General features: G+C 54.4%; 1 protein-coding gene across 2 annotated transcripts in view; it reads right to left on the reverse strand.

Annotated features, from left to right (window-relative positions):
• Nucleotides 1-6,855, reverse strand: part of BMP7 (bone morphogenetic protein 7) — a 76,680-nt gene extending 69,825 nt beyond the window's left edge. Inside the window, exon 1 of one of the 2 annotated variants that reach the window (XM_036322820.1) lies at nt 5,904-6,855. In XM_036322820.1, the coding sequence (XP_036178713.1) occupies nt 5,904-6,321 (418 nt within the window). In that variant the 5' untranslated portion in view covers nt 6,322-6,855. The remainder of the gene's footprint in view (nt 1-5,903) is intronic. The other variant, XM_036322819.1, reaches the window with a different exon arrangement.
• Nucleotides 6,856-11,755: the final 4,900 nt, after the last annotated feature.

Here is an 11,755-nt window from a genome sequence, read left to right on the forward strand (position 1 = left end):
AAACACAGGAAAGGAAGGAAATTGGAAACACAGTTTAGACTTGGCCAGCCCTTTGAAATACTGTACCATGCTACCGACATCAATTAATGAAAAGCAGGGTTGTGCTGAGAGGCTCTGGTTTGGAAATGCATTAACACACGTTAACATGTTTGTACAGGAACCGGATTATAAGCACCCTGGCTCCAAAACAATAAAGCAATTACCCTAAAACTGGTGCTCTCTGAGTTGTCATTAATTCAATCCACTCCACTCGGATCAGCAAAGGCTTTGCGCGGCTCCCCACAATGCCTTCCAACGCAAATGTTGAAAGGACGGCATCGCACATGCTACTCGGGGTTTCACATAAGTAAGTGTCAAACTCCCTTCGCTCCCCACGTCCCCCCAATCATCAACACGCCCGCTGGGGAGCGGATAGCACAGGCTCAGCCCTGGTATTCACCCGCGCTGCCATTTTCCACTGGGTCCGTGCAATTTTTCACTGGTGAAGGTTAGCTATGAAATATCTGTTCCATATTAAGAAATACCGAATCACATATTTGTCCGATATTATTTGTCAAATGCCATTTGCTGCAAAACCCAGAATGTGGAGCTGAGCACACGGCTCGTACTGGGCGGTTCACGTAATCCCCGCAGTCGGGCGTGGGATGGTGTGCGGTGCGGGAACCCTTCCTATAACCTGTTCCTGCAACTGGGGAGCCAGGCATCTGGAGCTCGCATATAAATGAAGGCCTGTGCTCTGAGCTGCCCTGCCAGGGACCCCGCGGGCCGGGAGGACAGACTCCGAACCACCGGAGAGGCGAGGGCCCGCTTCCCCATTTTGCAAGAACGCTTAAGGGAAAAGATTTTAGATACAGCGCGAGTGACTCTCAGCGTGTCTGTCTGACAATTAAAGAGTCGGCTAGTTTCTTGAAAGACTAGCATCCTCAGGCACTTCACCGGCAGCCATACCCACCTGCATCCGGCATCCAGGCTCTAAGCCGCCCTCCCTGATGTCACCCACGGCCCTGCTCCCTGGCCCTGTGACCTCACCCCACAACTCCGTGCTGATCTGGGATCCATCAAGTCGAGGCAATTTGGGTGTGTAAAGCTAAATGTGTTATCATTTTCACCACACATTAACAGTTTCTATGTAAATATTGGTATTTCCTCACCCCATGAAGGCGAGAGGAGGCAAATGACACCGGCACGTTTGGTTTAAACTAATTAAAAGCAGAGGGTCATGCAATTCAATATATTGATTTTACCAGTGGGACTTAGATCTTTTATAATAAGTGTACACAGCTGCAGGGCTCTCCCACCACCACACTTTAAAGGCTAATCCTCACATTCCTTCTGACAATACATGACAGGTCCCACACATCCCTGCCTGTGCCCTAACCCCGGTGACACTGCCAGAATGCATTAAGCAGAAGCGTGGCAGCGACTCGCCACAAAAACAGCCCCCAGCCAGGTCCGAAGAGTGACTGTGAAAAAGTGAACATGGCAAGACATGTGGTGCAAAGGACTCTCCATTCAAAATACGCAGCTGGTTAAACGGATGGGCAGGCTGGGGAAGGGTTGGGGCTGGGGAGTGTCAGGACACTCTGATTCTTGCCATGGGCCAAAAATGACCTTACCCAATAGGGGGAGAAAATTAAAGTAATAGGGGTGATCAATCAACTCAGATGGACTCTCCCTGGAATGAAGTCATCACTTGTCTCTGAGTTCACGGCCATGTGATGCGCGCTCACGGCGCAGGCATGCCGGTGGTCAGGGCCCGAGCGCCAGCTGTGTTTATCTCAGCGGAGGCTGAGCGCCTGCTCCCCGACAGAAGGCCCCGAGCTGGGGCTCGCAGGAGCTGCATCCCAGAAGCAGTTTCTTCTCCGTGCACTCAGAGCATCGTCCCTGGGCTGCCCGGGAATCCGTTTGTATCTAGGGCCACCTCCTTTACCCCTTCCACGGGCCACTCCCCGACCGAATGACAAGCCTGGAATAAAAACTAAAAATAGCCACCAAGCTGGCATCCAGGGCTCTGCCTTAACCTGCTTCGGTTCCAGAAGAGAAATACAAAGATCAAAAAAAGTTCAAATCTGGGTCACATATATCCTAGGGAGAAGGGAGGGGGGGAAAGATTTTTGATTTATAGAAGCAGGAAAATGAGGTTTAAAAGAAGTGATTTTGAAAGGGTTACTAAAAACACAGCTGTTGGTGCACTCCTCGAGTGAAGACTCTCTGCAGAAAGAAAGAATGAAGGAAGGGAAAGCCTGGGTGACATCTATATTAACCTCTGGCTGCTTCCCAGTGAGGGCCGGAGCTCCGAGTGCTGGAATGTGGAACAGCCCCTTCCAAATCTTAACACAAGCCAGGTTACAGCTGCACCGCCTGCAGCCTGCTCCCTTCCCGGAGCACTCCCTGAAGGAAATTTTTAAACTGTAACAGAATCTTTTTCTAATACTCTACAGTGGTAGGGCCTGTTCTTAAGGGGCAAAAGGAGAGATCTTAATGCCAAACACTTGTCAACAAAAAGGATAGCCAGATGGTACAAAGGAAAAGTCAAACAGCAAGGCCTCTTGCTGCTCTTCGGCTGCATTCACAAAAGCCACTTTTATACATGGGGTCCAATAATGATAGGTTTCCAACTTTCTCTCTTTTTTTTTTTAACTTAGCTTCAAAGATTAAACGAAGTTGGTTGCTTCATAGGCTGGAACCAGAGATAAACATGCATTGCACACCCCTCATGCCAGCCGGCTTCTTTAGAAGATTCCAGAAAGAAAGGGGCTGGGGGAGGGGCCAAGATATCTGGGGATTTGTCTAGAGAGTTCACATTGCCTGGGGACTATTTAAGAGAGGGTAGCCTGTTTTGAATTCCAAAAATTAAGTCTACACAGAGGGGCTGGGGGCTTGTTAATCCAAACCAGTTTACAAATCTCGCCTTTGAACTTAAGGGGCCCAGGTTGGGAAGATTGGAGTCTCAGTCCGTCGGGCTCAACCAGCATCGCACTGGGCTTTATTGTTCAGGCTGGTCTTTGTCATAAGGTGCGGTCTGAAGTCCTCATTCTTAGCACCTGGTTTTGTCATAAATTCTCCTCTAGTTCCCTCTCTAGTTTAGATCCCAATCAGCCTGGCAAAGAGCTTGAATTCCGAGGACTTATAGGAACAAAAGCCAGTTTGGCTACAGAGAGAAGGAAGAACAAATGCACCAGGTCTGCAAAAGCCTTCAGAATTCAGGCAGAGGTCTCCGGGGCCCTGCAGGACAGCAAGGGATCAGTGCAGGGAGGAGGGTGGTGAAGAGCCAGCCTCCCCTCACCATCTCCACCAAGGGCCTCCCAAGCCCCCCAGGTCCCCTGCATGGTAACCAGCAGAGGTTTGATATGGATGTGACATTTTCTCACTCTGAGGTGAAGTGTGAGACTAAACACACCTTTAGAAAACTCTGTAGGTTACTGATCAATATGATTTGCAATCCAAGGGAAATCATGTGCTTTCTCAGCAAACCCAGCTTCCTGGCACGTTTCCTACATGCTGCCCCCTCCACCCTCACCCCCACCCCCAACCCCACTACCACCCCCAAGCGGCTCCTGGGGAGGAATTCCAGGACCACAACAGAATGGAAGGGCAGTTTATTCCTGTGCTGAGCAGAAATAGGTCAACCTTAGAAGCGTGGACAGAAGAGTCTTGCCAAACTGCAGTCCGGGTCTTCACCCAACTAATGTCCTCAAGTTTTAGGGACAGAGAGAGAAAGAAAACAAGGTCAGTGCGCCCTGTTAAAAAGCGACGCTGCCATCTAATCTGGAGTGATGTTCCCGAAAGCAGGGCCTGAGAAAGTCAGGACTGTCCCACAAACCCCAAAGCCGCCCGGCGATTAGGAGGCTCAGACAAGCCGGTCTTTGTCCTTTCAAGATGAAAGAAATGGGACTAAGGGGGTTGAAAGGTGTGTGTACAAGCAGAGGAGGAAAACCACCCAGGCCTGGCCTTCCCAAACAAGCTCCAGCACGCTCCCACCTTCAAGGGGAGCGAACAGCCCTGCCCCAAGATCCCCAGGGGCACCCAGTTGGCAACCTAGTCCTTCTCCAATGGAGGGGGTGGGGTGCCCAGGTCTGGCCCTGCTAACTGAGTTCTTTTTGCATGGCATTTGCAAAGCCAGGGCTTACAAATACCTTTTTAATGACCTTAGCCAGGCTCTGAAGGCAGCCACTGGGACCTGCTGTATTCACTGGGAGTCACGGGTACCCAACAGAACACAGAATGGGATGCCATAAATCCCAGCCAGAGCAAGGAGCCTGGTTAACCCCAACCTCAGAACAGCTACAGAGCTCTGCTTTCATTTACTTATTTACTTGTATTTGGAAATTCTTCTTTAGTTTCTGGTATAGGTCATAAATACACATTTTTTAAAAATCACACAGACACAAGTGCAGACAATGAAAGATCAAACCTCAGCCCATGCTCCCTAAGCCCCAGCCCCAGTCTTGCCCACCCCCCCAGTAAAATCCATTACTAGTTCCTGGCGTCTTCTTCCAGTGGGAAGGGATGATATACAAGCACATTATGTAACCCCACTGATCTGCACCTTGCTTTTTTCCACCTCATACATCTTGGAGGTTGTCTTAAATTAGGACATATGCAGCTGCCGCATTCTAACAGGATGCCTAATAGAATTTAAACTTTCTTGAAATTATTTTGGCATCCAAACCTCCCACCCCTTGCTGGCCGAGACTCGTTTCACTATTTGACTTTTGGCTGTTATTTAGGACAGACAATGGTATTCCGGGAACCCCGGGGACTTATCTAAAGGGGGAAGCATTAAGGTTGAACCGGGCTTTCCTGAGCCCTCCATCCACGCCCCCAGTGCCCGGCGGGGGGCTTGAGTATCATTATTTCCATGTTGACACAGCGCCCCTGGGCGTGAGTTTGCTGTCTTGACTCGGTTCGGATTTTCACAGCAAGTTACACGTGTAGAATGAAAGCGGCTCAGGAAACAGCGCTCTCGGGGCGTGTTATCTCGGAAACCAAATATTTGATCATCAGCCCTACAGAGCGCTGCCGGGGGTGAGTTTGAGCAAGTCTGGGGAGTGTGCGTGCACAGATGGAGGAGGCGGCGCCCCGCCGCAGCCTCAGCTCCAGCCTCGGGTCTCCCGGGCCCTAGGGCTCCAGTCCGGAGCCGGGTCCCCCAGCCGCCCCGGGCAGCGTCTGCTCGGAGATCCCGCGCCATCCAATCGCCAAAAGCCGTGGTTTGCACACCACATGTGATAAACGCTGAAAATGGATTCTGCCCGCCCGGGACCTATCATTAAATATTTAAAATAGAAAGCTCGCAATGGCAACGTTTCTTCCCCAGCTCCAGCCAGAACTGAAAGCGAGGGAGCGCCTGGCGGCGGGGAGAAGGGCCCCGAGGCGCTCAGGGCGCGCAGCGTGCTAGGGCGGGCGCACCGCGAGCGGACAGGTAGGGTAGGACTTGCCAAGGCGAGGAAGGGGGCGCGACGCCCGCGATGCCAGGGCCAGGCAGGGCTGAAAGGGGCCCAGAGAGGGCGGGAGGGCAGCTTCGCTGAGCAGGGCCCTTTAAATCCAGGTAGCGCGGGACGCGCCGGCCCGGCACAGCTCACATGACCGAGCCCCGCGCTTTGAACTGCGCCGCGGCCCGCCTGGCGCCTCCAGCCCCAGAGGTACGGCCGCCAACTTAACCCGGAGGGGCCTTCGGACCAGTGCGTCTCTCCCCCAAAACTCCCACAGGCCAAAAGAGCCTGGCTCGCCCCACCTGGCGCGCACAGCGTGGGGTCCACAAGGACGCTGGGGTAGGAGAACCTTGGCCAGGAACCTCGATTTGCAAAAGGCCAAGAGTGGAAAGATGGGTGGGGTGGATGTAAGAAGTGACCCCCTCTCCTCCCAGTCCCAAAACGCCTTCTGACCGTCCTGCTCTCACTCACCTAGGTTGACGAAGCTCATGACCATGTCGGCGTCGGTGAGGAAGTGGCTATCTTGCAGGCTGGCTAGAGGGGGGCCCTGTGTGCTGAAGACCGCCTTGTAGGGATAGGAGAAGCCCTGGCCGTCGGGCCCGCCGCCCTCCTCCACCGCCATGGCATTGTATAGGTCCAGCATGAACATGGGCGCCGAGTTGTGCTTGCCCTGAAGGTGGGGGCGCGGGCGATGGGGCAAGCCCAAGATGGAGAGGATCTCGCGCTGCATCTCCCGCCGCTCCTGGCTGCGGAGGCTCCGGTGGATGAAGCTGGAGTGCACCTCGTTGTCCAGGCTGAAGTCGGCCAGGGCGGAGCGCAGCAAGAACAGGGGCGCCCAGAGCGCCACGAAGCTGTGAGGCGCCGCGGCGCGCAGCGAGCGCACGTGCATCGCGCCGGCTCTACGCGCGACCGGGGCTCCGGGCACCCGGCACCGGGGCCCGCGCCGCCCCAGGTGGCGGAGGGGAGCAGGCGGCGGTCCACGCTGCTCGGTCACTTGCAGCAGACGGGTCCCGCGGCGCCCGCGCCGGACATGGCCCCTCCCTGCCCCCCTGTTCTCTGCCCGGATCCCCTCCCCCCGGCTCGGTGCTGGCCCTGGGGCCCCTCGCCCCGCACTCGCCCGGGCGCACCGAACGGCTTGGAAACCGGCTCGAGCGAGGAGCGAGCAAGGAGGCGGGCGCGGGTGGGAGGAGCAGCCAGCAACCCTAGGAGCCGGGTGAGTGAGCGCCGGGGAGGCGGCAGGCGAGCGCTCCTTTTCCCGCTCCTCTTGCGCTCTAGCCCTCGGGCGGTGGCGAACCACCCTCTTTCCAACTCCAGCGCCGAGAGCAGGGGCCCCAGGTCGCTCTCCAGGGCCTGCGTACCCTTGATCGCTCGAGAAGCCGCCTCGGGAGCCCCAGAGTGGTACGCGCTGGGGCCTGAGAGGAGGAGGAGGTGGAGGAGGACGGGCTTCCAGGGGCCCCTCCCGCGCCCGCGGCCTCCCACCTGCCCTCGGCCCCGCCCTCCCCCCCAGCTGCGCCCAATGGGTTCATTCATTCCTTCTGGAGCGCTCTACAAATATTTACTGAGTGCCCCCGGGGTGCCCGGCGCCACGGGGGTGCGGAGGAAAGAATCCAGGCTGGCCCTCCCCGCTCCGCACTGGCAGTCTGAGCGGGACCGTGGGATTCTGACCACGATGGAAGCAGCTAGGGGAGTGTGGATGGTGCGCTGGTCTGTGAAGGCTCCCCGGAGGGATCCGCCAGCCCTTAGATGCTCTGTCCCATGTACTCCACTCTGACCCCTCAGGTGTCTGTCTCTCCAACTGGTCACCTTTATCGTTGCTCTTGCCATTCCCTCTGCCTAGAATTCCCTCCTACCCTGATTCCTCCCCCACTACCTTCATCAGTACTTAGCTGGCCCTCCTCCAGGTGCCACTCAGGTGCCACTTCCTCCCAGAGACCAGCACAGATAGCTAAGGTCACTGCCCTGCTCATTCCCACACACTTGTTTTATTTTCTTTAACTCCTCCCACCATCTGGAATGACTGAGTTATTCATGCTTTCTTTATTGTCTTGCCTCCCCGACTGGAAATGAGTCACTCTGGGGGCCCAGGCGGGTGCTGTTCTTGGTGGCCATGCACCCACAGTACCTTGAACTTAGGGCCCGGCAGCCACTGTGGCTGCACATTCATTTGTTAAATGAATAAGTGAAATTGTGTGAGCTGGAGAATTCCTCCCCCTTTGGGCTCTGTTTGCTTCTAGCCCTACCTCAGCCTGAGACCCGGTACCCGGCCCACCACTGTCCAACCTTCCCCTCAGCCCCTGCCTGGTATCCAGTTTGCATCGAGTTCACCTCTGAGGGTCTGTGCCTGGATCTCACTGGTCTCCCTTCTTCCCTCCCCTCATTTGTTCATCCCACAAACACTACAGTGAGCCACCCACTGAGAGGCAGGTTCCCACGGGAACAGGCTCCCCAGACAACTCAGAACCTGCCATGGGACCTTAAGTGAATTGATGCTCTTCAGAGCCTTGGTTTCTTGATCAATAAATATGGGATCAAAATACAGACAGTCCTCCGGTTACGTCGGACTCAATGTATGGTTACGTTGCCATCTCCCATTTATTTATTTTTTAAAAAGAAGTTCTGTCATTTCGACGTATGTACATATGTGCTTTGTTTTTTATTATTTATTTACCACAAATAAAGGTCAGGAATTGTTATCTTCCTTTCAATATTTTTAATGTTTCACTTCATTACTGCTGTTCATGTACTCTATGTGAGTGACGTAGGTGCTTATGTAGGTGGGTTCCAACTTACGGTGAAAATCGTGTTAGGTTGCACCGTAGGAGCGTAGGAGCGGATCTCCGACGTAAGAGGGAGGACCTACTGTATGTAAGTCTTTGCCCAGAGTGGCAGTGAGAAATGTGGGGCAAAGCTCAGCTTGCCTCCTTCCCTCCTGGGGCTGCCCCAGAGGCAAACCTACAAACCAGTGGTGTCCATGTGAGGGACAGAATGTCAGCTCAGGGCATTTGGGATAAAGGGTGAAGGGCTGAATTTGGGGATGGGGTTTCCTTTGGGAGGGTGTCCGGCTAAGCCTCACCTTGGGCAGCAGAAAGCTCCATGACCTGGTACAAAGGAACCTGGTCTTGTCTCTTTTCTGGAGCAGAGGTGCTTCTTCCAGGAATCCCTTTGGGACTTTTGGAAAAGATGGCAGCCTGCCCGCCCACATGGGTGGACATAGGAGAGGCCAGAGCCAGGCAGAGAAGAGTAGGCAAGGCTGCAGGTCCTAGCCATTCATATCCCACAGGCAGGCCTGCTGCACAGGCCCACCCAGGCTGAGATAGAAGGAACCCTGAATCCAACGCCCAGGGCTGAGCTTCTGCCCACCTGTCAGTAAAAGCACCCTGAAAGGCACCCTCCACCTGCCCTTCATCCATCACTCTTTCCCTCAGCAGTTCGTTGAGCACTTCCTGGGTGTCAGGCAGGGTGGGCTTCATGAGTTTGCAACCCGTGTAGGTGCCCAGGCCCCCACAATCAGAAGGGCTCCACACTGGGCTTAATGCTCTGCTGTTGCCATGTTACAATTCTCTATAACCTATGAACAAAGCCCCCCCCCCCCCCCGGCCTTTTCATTTTGTACTGGACCCTGGAAGTCATGCGGACCGTCCCGGTGCCAGGCACAGTGCTGGGCTGGAGAGCGCAGCAGTGAGTCCACACAGTGGCCTCCGTCACGGAGCTGGCTTTCAGGCCAGGGGAGACAAAGCAAGAACCTAAGTACAGTTTGGGGTAGGGCAGGAGGCTGTGCTTGTCCGTGGATTCTCTCAGGGAAGGGGGCGGTGTGCTTAACTGCTGGAGCCCGGGGGAGTGGGGCACGCAGGAGGGTCAAGGGTAGGCAGTGTGGACGATGAGGCCTACTGAGGCAGGCGGAAGAGTGCCGGCTGCGTGCGGTGTTCATTGGAGAGTGTGCAACCCAGACCATTTCAGCCTGTGGTAAGTGACAGGATGAAATAAACAAGGTGACATGGTAGGAGGTGGGAACAGGACATCCTGGAAGAGTTGCCATTGACCCGAGTCCCAGGAAGATGAGAAAGAGGTTTCCCCGGGAAGGCATCCCAAGCAGCGTGACCAGCAGGTGCAGAGCCCTGCAGAGCAAGCAGCAGAAACCAGGCCACCGAGCTGCTGGTACCTCCCAGGGCTGGCCTTCCAGGGGCAAAGCTGACGCCACTGCCTGGCCACCTCCAATGCCAGCTGGGATGAAGGTGCTTGCTTCTTTCAAAGTCTAAAATGCTACGCTTCTGCAGCAGCCTTCTCTGCTTTTAATCCACTATCAAATCTTTTGGGGAGATTTTAACCAGCAATTGAGGCTGGGGTGAGGATGCCACGTAATGTTACTACCAATTTGCATATGACAGAGGATGGGTCAGCATCTGTCCTGACCCCCTTCAACCCTGTGAAGGCCCTGAAGGAAGGATTATAGTCTCCCCTCTGTGCATCTCACCTGAGCACACATGAGCCTGGAACACAGAAGTGCTCAATAAGTACCTGCTGAATGAATAGTAATAAGCACAGCCAATACCTAAGAGCATGCTGGACTGAGGGCTGACTGTGCAGGTGCCAGGCTAAGGCATCTCCCAGTCCCCTTGCCCCACCATCCTTCCTCTGAGAAGCCATCTTTTCTCACACAAGATGAAGAGACAACATGCTCTCCATACCTGAGTTAAGGTTTCCTCTGAACTCCCACAGCCCCCTATTTAGCCTTATCTTTCCTGTGACCCATGCTGGGGAAGGAGTGGGCTCTTTATTTTCCCTTCTTTCCCTCCCAAAGGAGTCCCCAAGAAATCACCAACCCCTCAGTGAATGCTTGCTGAATGAATGAATGCAAATATGCAGGTAGGAAATATCTGGCTGGGATTACATCAGATGCTGCTCTGAGAGCTGAGGCCACAGCAAAGGCTTCACAATGTTTAGAGAAAGTCTTGGGTGGGAGACAGCAGCCTTCCCACCTGTTTCACACTCCAGCCATGCCACTTGCAATTGCGGGCCTCAGTTCCATCTGTATAATTGGCGGGGGCGGGGGCAGGTAATACTGCCTGTCTCCTAGGATTGGCGTGAGGATTCAGAACTTAATTCAATACGCGTAAGGGACTTTATAAGGGCCTGGGGCACAGAGAAAGCACTTGATAAACGTTAGCCAGCATCAGTAAGAAAAGGAAAATATGTTCACAGGAAAGTCTCCTAAGGTTAAGAATAACAACAAATGTTTCATACGGTCTGCTTTTTGGCCAAGCAGAGAAAAGCACATTTATCCTGACTCTGGGAGATCCAGCTTGAGTGAGCGAGCAGGCAGAGCAGGCAAGTGGAATGAGAGGTGAAAGGAAAATCCTTACATTCCGTCCTCTCATTGTTCCCCAGCAGCTCCCACCACCCCCATGCCATCCAGGGCCCAGGAGCTCCCCGGGGCCTATCCCATTTCCCCCAGCAGCCAGTCTCCCACCCACCCACTCACCCCCAGTTGTGGTTCCCCAAGCACAGGCACCCAGCGCTGGACTCCTGGGCTGTAATCAGATCTGCCCCAGTCTGCTCCACACCTGGGGCCCGCTCCCCTGGATGAAAGATGGCCTGGAAATGTGAGGGGCGTTATTGTGTCTGGCCCGCCCCGGGCGAGTGTCCACACCCCTCTCTCGCTGGCCTCCCAGCACTGGGCAAGGAGTTTTCATTTCATACATCATCAGTCACATCTTGCCTAAGCGATTTTGACCAAGTCAGCATATGTCTCAAAGGCAATAAAAAGAAGAAAAGAATTCTGCTGACACACACATTCAGCAGGAGGCAGGGGCCTCATCTTCATCGGCAGAACTCTTATACCATCTGCCCGGAGGAAGCTCAGCTGGCCTGGGGCTCCCCACAGACACCCAGTGGGCTGCCCCTCTGTCCACCCCCCTGGCCAAGGCCTGCTGACCTGGGCCTCAAACCCCAGCAGGGAATAGGAAGCCAGCAGCCTCCTCACACACAGACTTTAAAACCCATGTCTGCAAAGAGATCCACCCTGGAGAGGAAATGGTTTTAGCACACCTGTAATGAAATGGTGCTCTCCAGGCAAATCTTTCACTGTACTGCAGATGCAGGCTGCTTGCTCGCTCACTCTGGGGCTTTCTTTGCACAATTTTTTAAACAGAGGAGTAGGATACTAAACAGCTTCAATCAGTCTCAAGTACACGTGGCAGTAGCCACAGTTCCAAAGGGAAAACACAGACACACACACACACACACACACACACACACTCCAGAGCAAGCTGATGGCCAAGGCGGGATTTGCATGGCCCAGGCTGGGGAGAAGCTGCGGTTTTGTT

The sequence above is a fragment of the Myotis myotis genome, unplaced genomic scaffold (assembly GCF_014108235.1).
Source record: "Myotis myotis isolate mMyoMyo1 unplaced genomic scaffold, mMyoMyo1.p scaffold_m19_p_9, whole genome shotgun sequence".
In the NCBI taxonomy this organism is placed as follows: Eukaryota; Metazoa; Chordata; class Mammalia; order Chiroptera; family Vespertilionidae; genus Myotis; species Myotis myotis.